Below are 16,742 nucleotides of genomic sequence, written 5' to 3'. Positions count from 1 at the left end.
TATGGAAACAGATAACTTAGAAACAATGGATAAATTCCTAGAAACATGTAAACTACCTCGAAATAGTTAATCATTGCCAATCCCAATGCCACTACCAAACACCACCACGTTCAGAGAATTCGCACCAATCCTTGTTAAACTCTTCCAAAACTGGAAGTGGGGAAAATACTTCGAAACTCATTTTAGAGGCCAGCATCTCCCTGATTATCAAAGCCAGGCAGACACTAGAATATAGGAAAAGTACAAGCCACTAGCTCTGTGTCAACTCAGCTCCACCACAGTGCCCAGATACTGGTTCAAACATTCCACTGGATGCATCTCTGCGGGGATTTCTTTCAAGAGATTACATTTCAATGGGTGGAGTTTGAGTGAATCGGCCCCCATGGGGATGCGCCTCATCCAATCAATTCTAATTCCTAATAGAGCACAGACTGCCCTTCTGAGAACAGGGAGGAATTCTGTAAGTAAGCTGCATTTGTACTGGAACTACAGTTCTCCTGGGTTCCCAGCTTACTCATCTAGACTACAGATTTTTGATTTAACGAAGTCTTTATGTTCGCATGAGTCACTTTTTTTTTTTTTTAAGATTGGCACCTGAGCTAACAACTGTTGCCAATCTCTTTTCTTTCTTTTTTTTTTTCTTTCTGCTTTTTCTCCCCAAATCCCCCCAGTACATAGTTGTAGATTTTAGTTGTGGGTCCCTCTAGTTATGACACGTGGGATGCCGCCTCAACGTGGCCTGATGAGTGGTGCCATGTCCATGCCCAGGATCTGAACCAGTGAAACCCTGGGCCTCTGTACAGAGTGCGTGAACTTAACCACTTGGTCATGGGGCCAGCCCCACGTATTTGCATGAGTCACTTTCTTAAAACAAGAAAAGAACAAGTGATATATATGTATAAACAGACACACACTTACTTGTTCACATCATATTGGTTCTGTTTCCCTGGTGAGCTCTGACTAACACTGTATTTTACTTTTAACACTTTATAAGTTGAATGCATGGTTCATTTTAAAAGGGAAAACATTTTTTTAATGTAATTCTCTAAACGTCAGTTTTTATGAAGTATTCAATACAGTTTTGCAAACCATAAAAAATAAATTTTCTGTCCTGTTCCCATATACAATGACAAGTGATATTGGAGCTGCTTCCATCCTATTTCACACTGGTGAGTACTGAGAGGAATGGGCTTCACTCTAATGTATTAGGGTGGCATAACTGTGAGAGGAGCTCTGCTGACCTACTCCCCAGTAAGACTGGTGAAAATTACTTTAATAAACATTTAAAGGCACTGGAAATGGTCCTGAAAGCAAAGATGAAATGAACATTTATTCAGGAAAATCTTTGAAGTTTTGAAAGAAACATGAGAGTCTGTGGTGTTGAGACAAAGAGCACTGCCTTCCTATCTCCTCCAGCTCACATTGGTGGAGACTCTGCTCCAGACCCCTGCAGTCTAGAAGACATGGCCCCCCGTCAACTCAGCCCCCACTCACAGGGCTATCTTGCTGAGAGGGTAAATAAGTGCTGGGGAAGTGTGCTTGAAAAGTAGGGACACCATTGTTTCAGTCCCTACACATGGAACTGAGCTGATGCCCTTGGAGTGGTGAGCTGGCAATACTTGTGTGCTGATTGCTCTTCTTCCATCTCATGAGGTGAGTGTGACATAAGTCATTTGTGAGGGACCAGTAGACACAATTGAGAGCACCTCTGGCTGCTGTCTCTTTACTGCACTGAGCCCTCTGTTCCTAAAATGGGATTGTCACTCAGAGAGAGGCTTCCCATTGTCCTCAAAGGAGCTCCAGGGTCCTGTCATAGAGTTGTTTCCTGAACACGCAGGTGAGGTGAGCCACAGAACACAACGTTCTCAATCACGTTCCAAACAGTTGATGTGGTTGGCCCAAGATCATGAGAAGTTCAAGGCAAAGGACACTATCAAGAAAGTGAGGAAAGGCAATTAGCAGTAGACTGGTATCATTGTTCAAGACACAATTTTGAGTCTAGGCCAACGATTTTCTCAAAAAAGAAAAAACCCCAGGGAATTAAACTGCTGAGAGGAGGCTTCCAAGGCTCAGAACAATACCACCTAGTGACTTCAGAAAATATTTCTGTAAAGAAGCCAGAATTTTATTGAATTTATTGATTGAGCAGATTATGCCCCAGGACATTGGTGAAAACAGTAGAACAAGCAGCCAGTAATTATTGAAGTTTACCCACTGGCTGTGGTTCATGAAAGAGAAAGATGGCCCTCCCAATATCACTGTCCCAGGAGAGCAGGCTTTCTCAAAGCCATGTCCCATTCTAGGAGCTGTATCAGAGATTCCACCCTGTATGAGTGACATAGACTGAAATCCAGCTAGTCAGAAACAAATAAATAAGTCAATTATAGTAAAAACTCCCAGAAGGAGAGGGATCAGTACCTGGAGTTACTACCATATATTACTTAGAATGTCTGATTTGCAACACAATTAAAGTAAATGCACAGATACAGGAAATTAGAAACCAGACGCCGTGAGAAAACAGCCGTTGAAAAAATGATCCAATTCAGACAAGGAAGCCCCAGTAAAATTAACAGCTGGTGTCTCAGCAGAAAAAGTGAGGTCAGAAGGCAAAGGCATAGCATATTCAAAGTGCCCAAAGAACAAACCTGTCAACCAAGAATCCTATAATCAGCAAAACTACCTTGGAAAGGGGCTGGCCCTGTGGCTGAGTGGTTGAGGTCACACACTCTGCTTTGGTGGCCCGGGGTTTCACTGGTTCAGCTCCTGGGTGCCGACATGGCACTGCTCATCAAGCCATGCTGAGGCAGTGTCCCACAACTAGAAAGACCCCCAATTAAAACACAACTATGTACTGGGGGGCTTTGAGGAGAAGAAAAAAACATTAAAAAAATAAAACTACCTGGTAAAAAAGGAAATTGAAATAAAGACATTTCCAGATAAACAAAACTGAGAATGTATTGATAGCCAACTGCCATGCAAGAATGAGTGAAGGAGGTCTTTAGGCTGAAAGCAAGTGATGCCGGGTGGCAATTCCTATCAATATAGAGAAACTAAGACACCAGTGTAAGGAAGGATGTAAGTCTGAAAAGAATCTGCCAATTTTCTCCATTCTTAATTGATATCAAAGGAATTGTATAAGATACTATGTATGTGAAGTGCTGTTGGGAGTATAATACGCAGAAATGTAATATATGCATAATGTTTACCATTAAATGCAGAAAAGACTGGATGCAAAGCTGTATTGAGCTAACAAGGTTACTACAGATGGTAAGGGATATATTATTGGGTTCTATTATTAATAGATGTAATCTGCATAACAATACCACAAAATGGGAAAAGGTCATAGAGCTATATATGAGTAACATTTCCATGAATCAGTGGAATCAAGGTTGTTTAAATGTGAAGCTCATTCTTGTAAATTAAGTAGATGTTAAATAGTGGTACCCCCAAAAAACTTCAAAAATACAGTGAAAAACATTTACAAATTAAAATGCTACTTTAGGAAATATTCACTTAATGGAATAGAAAAGCTATAAAGGAGGAGTAGAGAAACTAAAACAACGTGAGAATTGTAGAAAACTAAAAGTAAAATGGTGGATGTAATTGTAACCATGTCAACAGTACTACATGTGAATGGATTACATTATCCTACAGGAGGAAGAGATTCTCACCTCAGATTTAACAAACTGTCATCTAAACATGTGCTATGTGTCAGAAACACACTTTAGATTGAAAGATACCAATAGATTGAATATAGAAGTTTGGGAAAGATACATCTGTAACCAGCCCCGACAAGACAGCTGGAGAGCTAATAAAAATATCTGCCAAATGGACCTGAAAACAGAAAATGTCACTAGAGGTATTGAGGAACATGATGTCATGCTGAAAGGGCTGCATCTCAAACACAACAGAGAACACAATTTATAGCTATCAGTGCCTATACTGGCAAGGAGAGATCTCGAATCCATAACCTAACCTTTCACCTAAACAGACTCTAAAACATGAGGTACCAAACCCATAGCAAGGAGAAAATGAGAGAAGAAAGATGGAGCTGAAATCAATGAAATGAGGAATAGAATAACCACAGAGAAAATCACTGATACCAAAAGTGGGTTCTGCCAAAAGCTTGGGCAAATTGACAAATGCGGGAGGAGGCGCTGGTGGGAAGCGGCGGGGCGGGCCCGGCCTCCCGCGGGCTCCCCGGGGTCTGCGGGCCCCCCCGGGGTCTGCGGCCCCGAGTCCCCGGCGGAACCTCTCTGCCCTCAGGCCCCTCCGGCCTCAGCGTGGGGGCGGGGCCGGCAGCCGGGCCCCGGGCGCCCTGTGGTCCCTGCGCGCGGCGACTTGGGCCGGAGCGTCTCTGGGCCGCTGTGCGGCCGCAGCCCCGCGTGTCCCAGACGGTGCGGGGCCCGCAGGACAGTCGGGCCTCGGTCTCCGGGGTCCGTGCGCGGAGGGGCTGCGGTCTGTGGGGTCCCCAGGGCCTCATTTCTCCTCGGAGGGGACCCGTTTTCTCCTGAGTTTTCCAAATGTTTGGGGAGCACCGTCTCAATCTACAGTCACAGGCTGCCTCTTCCTGGGACTGACAGTAAATCCGTACATTTTCAGATGCCTCCCAGCACTCCCAAAGCCACTTCCCCTCTTTCCTTCACAGGATCCTCATCAACACTTTGTCCTCCATGGCGCGTTTCAAACAGACTCAATATTTTAAATGTTTATCATTATCTCCCAGAGCCCTGGAGGGCTCTATTTTCAAGATCATATTTGTCTGTGGATATTTTACATGAGAGGAAAGCAGAGAATAAGCACTAGGAACTACACTGCAGGAAATCCTGGTGCCTCTCCCGGGGATCATCCGGGCCCAGACATCCTATGGCAAGTCCTTTGGGTGGGGGTTCCCCTTGGAAACATGTGCTGGGTGATCTGTCCCATTGGTATTGTCACACACCCCAAGGTTTGTGAACGAGAAAACATTATTCACTGATTTAAGTGTTCGTTTTTCAAGAAGGGTAAATATATCTAGTCAGTAGAGCTTGAAAGACAGTATAAAGGAGTTCCAGACAGGCAACAAAGAGGTGAATTTCAGAAAAAATATAATGTTGCTTTATTATATTCCATTTGTTAAGAATACTTGTTTCACTCTCCCTTCCCTTGAGTTTCTCTCGTTAGTTTCTGAGGTGCGTTCCTTACTTTTGGATGCTTCCAAAGGAGATTCCAGGGCTGAGACATGCAAACCGCAAGTGTTCAAGTGTGATTTCTTGTCATGGAAATAATGTCACCACCGGCCCAGGAACAGAGTTGTCATGCCAAATCGTGCGTCTTTGGTATAAGGGCTATTTTGAGCTGATGATTATCAAAAAGCAGCAGACACAGGCAAAGCTCTGAAAAGCTAGTAGAAGTTACCCCTTTGTAAGGGAAGTTTACATTCTAAGAGAAACGTCCCTTTGTAAGGGTGCCTCCCTCTGTGTGCCAGGAAGGGCAGGATGACTCTGCATCTCTAGAAACTCTGTATCCATGGAGAAGGCAATGAGTTAAATCTGCATGACAACTTGACCCTTGTTCAGTGTGCTTTTCCTGCTAACCTCCCGTCACTAACTCCATCTTAAGAGCAGGATGTTAAAGCTCTTTGTCACAGGAGGCGGCCAGCCAGGAGCCTGTGCGGGAGAGAAAGTTTTGATCTGCCAGTCAGACCTCACCCTGCCGGGTCTTTGCATCCCAGCTGGCTCTCCCTGCTCCCTTAAGCCTCAGCCCACGCTTTGGATGAGGGAGACCGAGTTGACAGCCTGTCCTCCTGTCTCCTGGTCAATAGATGGTACAGTCAACTGTTTCTTCTTTCAAAGCCTGGTGTGCCATGGTCTCAGCTTCTGTGCGCATCAGGTGGCGAGCCCTCGCTCAGTAACAGTAGTAATTCACATTTTTTCTTAAAGGAATAGACATTTGTGCTTTTCTAGTTGAAGTGGTAGAAATACCATATAATATTCTCCCTTATTTTCTGTGGAAGGACTGCGTTTAAGTGATTTTGCTGGATTATTCCAACACTGGGTTTGTGTGATTTAAAATAACACTGAGGTTCCAGAGCATCTCCAGTGGGGAGCAGAGGCCCCCAGTCCAAGACCCAAGCTAAGGCCCCTTGGGCCTGCAGAGGGAAGGCCTTGAAGGCCCAGTTGTTTTTCCTTCCGGGGGCCTCCCCCTGCAGGTTTCCTACTGCTCACACCCCCATGGAAGGAGCCTTTCTCCTGAGACGAGCTGCAGAGCCCTGGAAAGCTGGCAGTGCACATGCTCATGGGGTGGGCAGTGACACCCTTTCTGAGGTGGTGGTTGTGGTTCCTTAGGCCCAGATATTTTAGACATCGTTTGAGTTTTGCATCAACACTTAGGTGCACTGAGAGTGTACTCTGTGGAGGGTGAAAAAGGCTGTGAAGATCAGGTGTTCCGTCCTGTGGACAAAGGGTTCATGAATTTGGAGTTCATGTGGGTCAGAAGCTTAAACTGAACCCAGCGGAGAGTTTCCTCACATGTGAGAGTGGGACCTGGTGGAGGCAGTGCCTCCATGCTCAGAGGAGAGGGAGCGTGTGTGGGGCTCCCAGAGTGCATTCCTGTGACCGCTCAGGGGTCCCCACTCTCCTTCTCCAGGGCCTGACCCTCTCCAGGGGATCTGTCTCAACTGGCAGAGTGTACACCTCAAGTCTGGGAATATGGTCACTTTCTGAGTGTAGGTTTCCTTCTGGGCTGCAGGCCAGCAGGCTGCGTCTATGAGCTGGTTGGAATATTCCCGTTTCTGTCCTTGGATTCCTTTATCAGTTGAAGATTGCAGTCCTCTGATTCTAGTTTCCAGTTGCGCTTGGGGTTTGAAAATGTAATTTCAGAGGTGTTATGTTAGCAAGACAAGAAAATTGTGGAAATCAACAGTTTTTTTCCATTTAGACAAGAGAACGTCAAGATGTGAGATGGGTGTATTTCAATTCTCAGCTGCATTTTCCATGTTTAGGTCAGTTTTGTGTGTCCTTGTCCCTAGAGAACTGTGACATTTAAAAGGCTGTACTATTCCTGAGGCAAATGAATTGCATTCATTTTCTTATTGTTTGTGTGTGTGTGAAAGTGGAAGATTTTCCCTGAGCTACCGTCTCTGCCCATCTTCCTCCATTTTATGTGGGATGCTGCCACAGCATGGCTTGATGAGCAGTGGTAGGTCCACACCTGCAATCCAAACATGCGAACCCCAGGGCACTGAAGCAGAGCAAAGTGAACTTAACCATTATGCCACTGGGCCAGCCCTGAATTCTGTTTCAATAGATGTAGGGAAAAGGCAGTTGAATTTCTATTTTCATTGATCTGAGGAATCAGGTCCAAGCTTGTGTAAATCTTTGGAATTCCTAGTTTACTCAGGGCTTCATTGCAGATCCCTAAGGTATTATAATATGCTACTCCTTCCTAAAAATATTCTCGGGGTAAATATAGTGGAGGCACAAAGCAAAGTGCCCCTTGTCTTTTTTGGTAGAAAGAGATTGGTAAATTTTTATGGTTTACAGTTTTATGTCCATTGGTGTTTAAAGGATTAAATCTTGGAATGGTTTCCTATGTAGAAATGTTAAAACTAAAAGTCATTTAAAAATGGTGGTCAAACGTGGGAAAATATGACGTATATAAATCTCTCCTTATGTTATTTTATGTTTTTGAGGAAGATGTGCCCTGGGCTAAGATTGTGCTCATCTTCCTCTATTTTATATGTGGGATGCCTGCCTCAGCCTGGCGTGGTAAAAGGTGCGTAGGTCCTCGACCAGGATCCAAACTGGTCAAGCCCAGGCCTCTGAAGCAGAGCACGTGGACTTAACCACTGTAGCACTGGGCCAGCCTGTGTCTCCCCTCATTTTAAATAAATAGTGCGTGGGAAGGTTTAAAAAATTCGTAAGAGAGGAAACACTTAAGGAGACTCCCTGCCTGCAGTTCTGCCCCACTCCTCTGCTCAGACACCAGCCTCCCTACATGACCAGTTTTGATCACTGCTTCACCATGCTGTTAGTGTTTCTTTATATAAAAACAAGCCAGGGCGAATGCCTATTTTTGTCCCTCAAGTTTGTTCTTGTGATGAATGGGAGGGTTTGGTACTGATGATGTTTGATGACTGAACACTTATGCCTCACCCTCCCTTTCCCCTGAGCCTTCTTCCCTGGACAGGCTGATGAGAAAGCCTGGAGGCTCCTGCACTGTGGGCTGCTTGCTGGGCAGCTCCTCCTGGGTGCTGTGCTGCCCTGTGTTGCACTGTTGACCCCACCAAACCTGGGTTCTAACTGCAGAGGACTCCAGGTTGGCAGTTTGGGAAATTCTTGTCCTCTGAGTGCAGGAGTCTGGGAATCAGGCCCTCCTTAATGTGATGTTCTGTCAGTGTCTTGGGTGGCCTCTGTGTGTGTGTTGAGAGTGAAGGTGAGACTGAGGCTGGAGTTGCCTTGACATTAGGGGGAGTGTGCAGTTATGAGGATGATTGTACCCTGTCACTGAGCTGAGCCCATCCGATGGTCACTCCTTCAAGAGCAATTATTTCAGAGAGAAAAAAGGGACAGGAAAATGCAGGCAGTAGGAAGCAAGATTCCAGAGGGCTCCCCAGAGCCCCTAAGTCACTCTGCCGCTGCAACAGAGGGTCTATTGTAACAAAGACCCTGACCCTCTGGGTTATAGTGACAACACCCCAGTCTGACTTTGTCAGAGCAAAGGGATTGGTTCAAACCAACTTAAGCCCAGGCACTTGAACTCTATAAAGCAACCAGTTGTCTTGCCCCTTTGTGGGAAAAGAACTCTGGAAACCTCTTGACTCAGAGATCCCCAAAATAGAAGTCAGATTCACACTCGTCTGTACACTAATAGGTCTACAATAGCCGGACGCTCGTCATCCACCTTGGGGTTCTGCCACTACTGATAGTGACCATGGCGCTTCTCAGAGGATCCAGTGCTGTGCTCCCCAACAAGGCATTCGATGTAAGTTTCCCCTCCCCTTTGGTCTCAGGCTCCTAGAGCACAGACTGGCTTCCTGAGATCAGTTGAAGTCATGGCACAACTAGAAGGATCTACGACTAGAATATACAACCATGTATTGGGGGCTTTTGGCAGACGAAGAATAACAAAAGCAGATTGGCAACAGATGTTAGCTCAGGGCCCATCTTGAAAAAAGAATAAGTTGAAGTCAGTTGAATGAGAGCTGTCTTGTTTCAGTAAAAAAGGGGTGAATTGTCATGAGTCTGTCTTCATCATGTTCTAAAAAGAGAGAGGTTTTAAGTTTACGGAAAAATTGATTAGAATTTACAGTTCCCACATAACCCTTGTCTCTGCATCCACACAGGTGGCACTCTTTTACATTTGGTATTACTTGTGTACACTTATTACAATTTCCAAGCCCATATGGACGCATTACAGTGCACGGTGCACATTAGCATTGACTCTGTGTGTTACACACTGTGTGGGTTTTGGCTAATGTCTAATGACGTGTCCCCATCATCTCTGTGTCGTAGAGGGTAGTTTCACTTCCCTGAAACTCCCCTGTTCTCCACCTATGGACTCATCCCTTCCTCCAATTTTCATGGCTTCTTCCTTGTGCCTGAGCTCTCAGTTCATAGTAATTCCAGCCCCGTCAAAGCATACAGCATGACAAAGGTAGAACTGAGTCCATGATCAATATTTCACAAGTTAAAAGCAGTGTTTCACCAGAAGAATATTTCCTTTCAGCCAGCTGCGTCTGATTACCTGTAATGGCCTGGCATAGTTTAGGACAGGGTGGGCAGCTGAGCTTGGTCAAAGTGTGATTTTCACTGGACTCCTAAACTCTCAGTTTGCTCATGGGAGCAGACCAAAAAGCTTCCAGTTGTTCACTGTGTTTTTATTCACTGAAACATCCCATAGATTTCACCCTCTGCCTCATGGAGTGCCGTAACCGGTGGGTAATATGGAAGATGATGAAAGAACTTTTCTTACGAGGGATCATTGGTCCACAAATGATAATATTTATTTCATTTGTATAGCATTTCTGTCATTTCCCAACCCGTTCTGGAACTTGTTATTAGAGAGAAACAGGATGTAATGTCATCACAGTAAAACTGTGTAAATATTTCCATGTGTTCATAATATTGTTAAATTGATGAGCATGTGTACAGAAAAAAAGCGAGTTTGTGATGATCACAACATAGAATAAATGTTTGGAGATAACAGAATCCCATGTTACCTTCCTAGAATTGGAGTATAGATCCCCAGTGCTATCAGCCTTATGCATCCTGCCCTATACACATTTGTGGTGTTTCAGGACTCAGTGGCCATTGAGGACGTGGCTGTGAACTTCACCCCAGAGGAGTGGGCTTTACTGGATCCTTCACAGAAGAGACTCTACAGAGATGTGATGTGGGAAACCTTCAGGCACCTGGCCTCAGTAGATAAGAGTGAGGACATTCCTTCACTGCATCAATGAGAGAACAAGTGCTGCTTGCCCATGAAGAGTGTTCTAAGGCCCAGGCCTGATGGTGAGGTGGTTAAGTTCGCACTTTCCGCTTTGGTGGCCTGGGGTTCGCCAGTTCGGATCCCGGGTGTGAACATGCCACTGCTTGGCAAGTCATGCTGAGGTAGGCATCCCACTTACAAAGTAGAGGGAGATGGGCTCAGATGTCACCTGAGGGCCAGTCTTCCTCAGCAAAAAGAGGAAGATTGATGGCAGATGTTAGCTGAGGGCTAATCTTCCTCACAAAATACAAAAAGAATGTTGTGAGATGTAGAAGGTGGAAAGAGCAGGTCACTAAATACAGTAGACATGGCCATAGATTATCAAATACTTAGAATCTACAACTTTTTCTATAATTTCTAATATTTGGAATAAACTTTCTGTGTCTGCATTTCAGTAATAACATGGGAAGATCATGATGTTAAAGATCAGTGCAAAGACCAGCAGACAAAACTACAGTGAGTGACACAGTAGAAATCTCTGTGTCATGTACGATTCCTTGTACGTTAAGAAATTTTTTTTTACAAAGAGAAAACAACGCTTGCTTCAAATTTAGGTATTCTTAGGAAATTTTCACCAAGTATACTTTCTGAAATGTGATGTAGAGGTTCACTTTTTGCAAAATAGTTCACTTAGAAATAGTATTAGTGAACCCTGTGAATGAATATCACTGTTTGGATAATAGCAAGGGTGAAGTCCTCTTGCAGAAAATTCAGTATATTTCATTTCAGAGAATTCACAGAAGGAAGAAAACATGAACATTCCCTATAAATCATAATAAACGTAAAATCCTTAATAGAGAAATGACTAACAATGTGCTTCTCATTTGTACAGAAGGCATGTGGTAGGGAGACTCTGGGAAAGTGAAGAGGGTAGTCAGTGTGGAGGAAACGTCAGCCTTCTTCCAAATCTCAGAATGACCAAGAAAACTACAGAAGCTAAACCATGGGGATGCAGTGCATGTGGAAGAGCCTTCACGCATCATTCATTGCTGAAAACGCACATTACACGTCACACTGAACATAAAACATATGACTATCAAAAATATGGAGAGAAGCCACATAAATGTAAGGAATGTGGGAAAGCCTTCACTTACCTCACTTTACTTCAAACACATGCAAGAACTCATACTGGAGAGAAACCCTATGAATGTAAAAAATGTGGTAACACGTTTGCTTCTTCCAGTTCTCTTCAAATACATGGAAGAATTCATACTGGAGAGAAACCCTATGAATGTAAGAAATGCGGTAAAGCGTTCACTTCCTCCACTTATCTTCAAATCCACGTAAGAACTCACGCTGGAGAGAAGCCCTTTAAATGTAAAATCTGTGGTAAAGCCTTCATTTCTACCATTTGTCTCTCAACACTCAGAAGAACTCACACTGGAGGGAAACCTTACAAATGTAAAAAGTGCAGTAAATCATTCACTTATTCCAGTTTTGCTCAAAGACATGGAAGAATTCATACTGGAGAGAAACCCTACAAATGTAAGAAATGCGATAAAACATTCACTTCTTCCAGTTCTCTTTGAATACCTGAAGGAACTCACACTGGAGAGAAGCCCTTTAAATGTAAAATATCTGGTAAAGCCTTCATTTCTACCAATTGTCTCTCAACACATGAAAGAACTGACACTGGAGGGAAACACTACAAATGTGAAAAATGCCCTAAAGCATTCACTTCTTCCAGTTATCTTCAAATACATGAAAGAATTCATACTGGAGAGAAACCCTACAAATGTGAAAAATGCAGTAAAGCATTCACTTGTTCCAGTTATCTTCGAGTCCATGAAAGAAGTCACAGTGGAGAGAAACCCTACGAATGTGAACAATGTGGTAAAGCGTTCACTGCTACCAGTCATCTTTCAATACATAAAAGAACTCATACTGAAGGGAAACCCTATGAATGTAAGAAATGTGGTAAAGCATTCAGTTCTTCCAGTTCTTTTCAAATACGTGGAAGAATTCATATTGGAGAGAAGCCCTTTGAATGTAAAAGATGTGGTAAAGCCTTTGGTTATACTGCTTCTCTTTCAAAACATGAAAGAAATCACACAGGAGCAAAGCTCTATGAATGTAAAAAATGCAGTAAAGCATTCACTTCTTCCAGTTCTCTTCAAATACATGAAAGAACTCACACTGGAGAGAAGCCCTCTGAATGTAAAATATGCAATAAAGTCTTCACTGCTTCCAGTTCTCTTCGGGTCCATGAAAGAAGTCACAGTGGAGAGGAAGCCTCATGAATGTCAGGAACGTGAGACAGGCTTTACTTCTCATACAAGCTTTTGAGGATATGCACAAATGCACAGGAGAGGATAAACCATGTAGACATAAACAATTTGGAAAGACTTTTGTCATCCCAGTTCTTCCTGAAGGCATGAAAGGACTCACTTGATAAAAACGTCTTGAATGTAAACAGCATGAGAAAGACTTCAGTTGGCCTACATCCTTCTATGTGAAACTCCCACCAAAAAGAAATGTAAATGTAAGTCATGTGAGAAAGCTTCATGGAAATTAATTTGTATATAAGGTTGTGGAAAACGTTCAACATGAAAGAGTTGTTATAAAATAAATAGATTGTATCTATCAAGCCTTTCTTAAAGTGCCACATTGGCTGTGGATTTCTATTAATTACTTCAGAAATGAATATTGAGGTGAGATGATTCTGCTAGTCATCCTTCATAAATAGTAAATAAGATTCATAGGTCGTGCTTTTCCGTTACGTCAGTTAATAATATTTTATCTTTAGTTTTTTAAATAATGTTTTAATTGTTCTGTGTTAGGGGGCTATTGAAAAGTGGCGGTTTGTATTTGTCGTGATTTTCTTACTGGCCTTGTATTACAGTTCCTGCACGTGCCTCATCCATTGTACATATTGTACATGTTTCAGAGAAAGCTCCTTTTTGGGGGTGGTGGGTGGAGGAGCCTGTTTTTATGTTCTGCACTATTAAACAGTTGGAAAAGAATTTATGTGTGGCAAGTTTATCCAAGAATGTACTTCCTGTGAATTCTTGTTTTCCTATTTGGGCCTTTGCAGTTTCTCCTTCCTTCTGACTGGTATTGGGTGAATAGACTTTGAATTAAGTAGAGGCCTGTGGCAGGGCAACAAAATCTAGAGCTGGACACATCACCCCTGTAGTGCATCATGTCAGTGAGGGTAATCTGAAGAGCTAGATCGTTAACAATCCGTCCCATTGCTGGCTCCTTGTTGGAATTCCCCAATGGCCTCACTTGCATGAGATCTGGAAGGCAGAAGCACACAAGGCCTTAGGCAGATTTTCGAGCCATCACACAGGGTGGGAGACAGTTCCATAGGAGCTTCAAGGACACCACCTTCCATCCCTTTTTCTGGATTCTTTGCCCTTCTTGTCAAGAGTATCTTGAAAACCAGCAAGAACTAGTTGATTTCCATTTTGGTAGAGATGCATTTTCCACCAGTTTCACATCAAAGATCCATTCGAGTTAGGGTCTTTCTGTAAGGCCTCTTGTGTCCACCAGGAAGCCAATTCAGACCTTTGTGGTGGGAGTGTTGTCTGATTCCCCTTTTCTGTAGGTGATAATTGAATATGGTCTGATGTGTATAGGAAACAGCTTTGCTGTTGATAGTGCTAGTGAGCACATTTTCCTGCTTGACCGTGGCATCTCCAATGCGATGTAAAAAGAAGCACCTGCGAGTTTGTTTCTTTGCTTCTGGTGCAGCTGCTGCCTTCACCCAGTTCTTCCGTGTGAGAACAGTCACCTTTCTCACATTGGGAAGACTGTGTATTTCCTGTTACTTGTAGTTTGAATGCATTCCGTCGATGTGTTCTCAGTAACCCTTGAGTGTACGTCAATAAGACTATGTCCGTCTGTTTGGGAAATGAGCACTTCTGTAGTTGTTTCATTGATGTATTTTATGAACTGTTCCAGTCCATCCTATGTTAATAAATATTAGTGTGGATTTCATTGTTACAGACTATTAATATCCATTTTTGATCATGGATCTTCAGATATACTTTACAGTGTTCTTCATTTAATCATTGTATGGTTTAAGTCAATTTTATCCTGTGGAGACCAATTCAGTGATTTCTTCTCCAGGCAAACTATTTCTTATTCTTTGACAGTCACAGTTATCGTCATGAAAATAATTCCTCATTCATTTTTAAGCCAAAAGTTAACCATCAGGGCTTTTTTCAGTGCCCTCTTCCACTGACCTGCAGGATTGCGCCTGCAGTCAGAGAGGAGTGTCAGGAATTCTAGTAAGAATGACCACAGACCTAAAGGACCTTGAGGTGTAGCGGTAACAGTGCTCAAAGGACTTCTTACAAGATTCTGGCCTGTGTTTGTGGGTTGGACTGCTATTCAAGGAGGCACGTTATTTTCTGTCTTCAGTGATGTGAGGAGGTAAACTTAATTCTATCTTTTGTAAACTTTTTGCTTTGTGAACCGAATCATTGTTTTCTCGAAGGCAAAAACAATAGAGTGAAGGAAAGTTAAATTTTAAGAAGTTGCAGTCAGTCATTTTAGTAAGAACAAGGAAAAGAGTCATTTTTAGGATTTGGGCTTTTATCCTTTATCTTTTTTACCTCTGTGGTCACAAAATACTGTTAGTTTCATCTTGGAAACTGTACTTTTAATGAACAAGCTGTCGGACACTTTTCTCTTCAGCAGGGTAAGACTTGGCCTTGCAGTGGATGCAGCCAGCTCCTGGTCCTCTGGAACAGCTTTGCCTTTCCTACTTACAGTCAAAACACCGATGTATTTCCTATGGTGTATTGGACACTGTTTACTATGAAGTGCCTCATTTAAATAGATAAATTCTCTTCTTGGTATCCTACATAGCATTTTCAATATGTCCTTTAGACTCAGCTGAGGCCTTTGAGTTTAGGGATATTGTGAGACAATGCAAACCCAGCCGGGTAAATAGGTCCACTGTGCCACTCTGAAGCCTTTCCTTCTCTGAGACTGTGCTCTTGCTGGTACCGTTTCAGCGTCCCTCACAAGCCATGCAGTGTGGAGCCCAGGTAGCTGATCACAGGTTTCCTTTCCATATGCTTAGATGTGCAGCACATGATGTGGAAACTTGGGGAGAAGCAGTAACAGCTTCAAGGTTTAAAACAGCAAGGGGAATGGAATGTTTTCCCTTTTTTTAGTGTAACCTTATGAATTGGAGGGGTTTCATTCCAATGGACACCACGGGATTGTTCTTTTGAGGTGATGGGTTGTTTTTCATCTTTTGGTGGCAGTATTCCCATACATTTGTGAAAACTCATGAGACCACCTGAAGTATTTTATGTATCTTTACATATGTATTATGTATAGTTACTAGAAAATGAATAGTATAATTGCTTTCACATGATAGAAGAATGTCACGGTCTCCTGAATCTGCATTTTAATGTGCTCAGATCTTTCCACCACTGTGGGGTCCTTCTTAGGAAGGTTGCAGGACTGACAACAAGGACTCAGTCCTCAACAGGCCTGTTTTGCAACCCTCTCTTCATTGAGAAAACACGCCCTAGGGTTGCACCTGCCCTCAGCTCATACTCCTAACAGGAGTGACGCGAAAGGCCTCCCAGACTCTGTCTTTGGGTGTAAATCAGGTTCATTGATTTGGAAATACCATGGTCTAAAACATAAAAGTGCACCCCAAGCAGAAGCTGCCTGGGACACCCTTATTCACGTGCAGCATCATCAGATGTCACTGCCATCCGTAGACCATCTCCAGCTCTTCATTTCCCACTCAAGCCTACTCTGTGCCAGCTCACTTGGAAAAATCTTTAGAAATCCACACATGTCGCACTCTGTACATTTTCTCTGAGGCAACAGGAGGGGCCTGTGAGCTGAGAGGGTGGCAGAAGCAGTGGTAGAAACCATGCCATGAGCACATTCTGGCAGCCACAGTGACACAGCCTTCTCAAATTTTTCAGATCTGCTTGCTTGCTTATTCACACGACACTTAGAAATTGACTTACGTTGAATTGGGAAACAAAAGGCTCTGGACTGTTTGAAATAACATTCCATTAGTGTCCCCCTCCCCACAGTCCTTCTCAAAGATGCCTTAGCCACCTCTCATTGAGCTTCCAAGAGTCTCTAAACCCTCATGGTGGACATAAATTACCCAAGGCATTCTTGTACCAGAACTATTCTTTTCACAAGGTGCTGCACACAATTAGAGAAGCCACTGCTGGCAACTGACAGAGTCTTTATGCAAATGGAGTCCCTTCCAGGGCCTCAGTGGATGATGCTCCAAGCCAGCTTCCCATTTTGCCTTGGGTCCTGAATGCAGGACCCCCCAG

At 43.4% G+C, this 16,742-nt stretch overlaps 1 protein-coding gene across 1 annotated transcript; it reads left to right on the top strand.

Annotated features, from left to right (window-relative positions):
* The first annotated feature begins 50 nt into the window (after window positions 1-50).
* On the top strand, window positions 51-14,400 carry LOC139041295 (zinc finger protein 709-like). The gene is given in 2 exon segments (XM_070492094.1): window positions 51-10,592; window positions 11,303-14,400. Coding segments are annotated over 2 exon segments (1,416 nt in total). The 5' UTR covers window positions 51-10,584; the 3' UTR covers window positions 12,711-14,400.
* Window positions 14,401-16,742: the final 2,342 nt, after the last annotated feature.

Source organism: Equus asinus, chromosome 20 (genome assembly GCF_041296235.1).
Source record: "Equus asinus isolate D_3611 breed Donkey chromosome 20, EquAss-T2T_v2, whole genome shotgun sequence".
Classification (NCBI taxonomy): domain Eukaryota; kingdom Metazoa; phylum Chordata; class Mammalia; order Perissodactyla; family Equidae; genus Equus; species Equus asinus.
The sequence above is the reverse complement of the archived record's forward strand: the minus strand, read 5'-3'. Positions and strand labels throughout refer to the sequence as shown.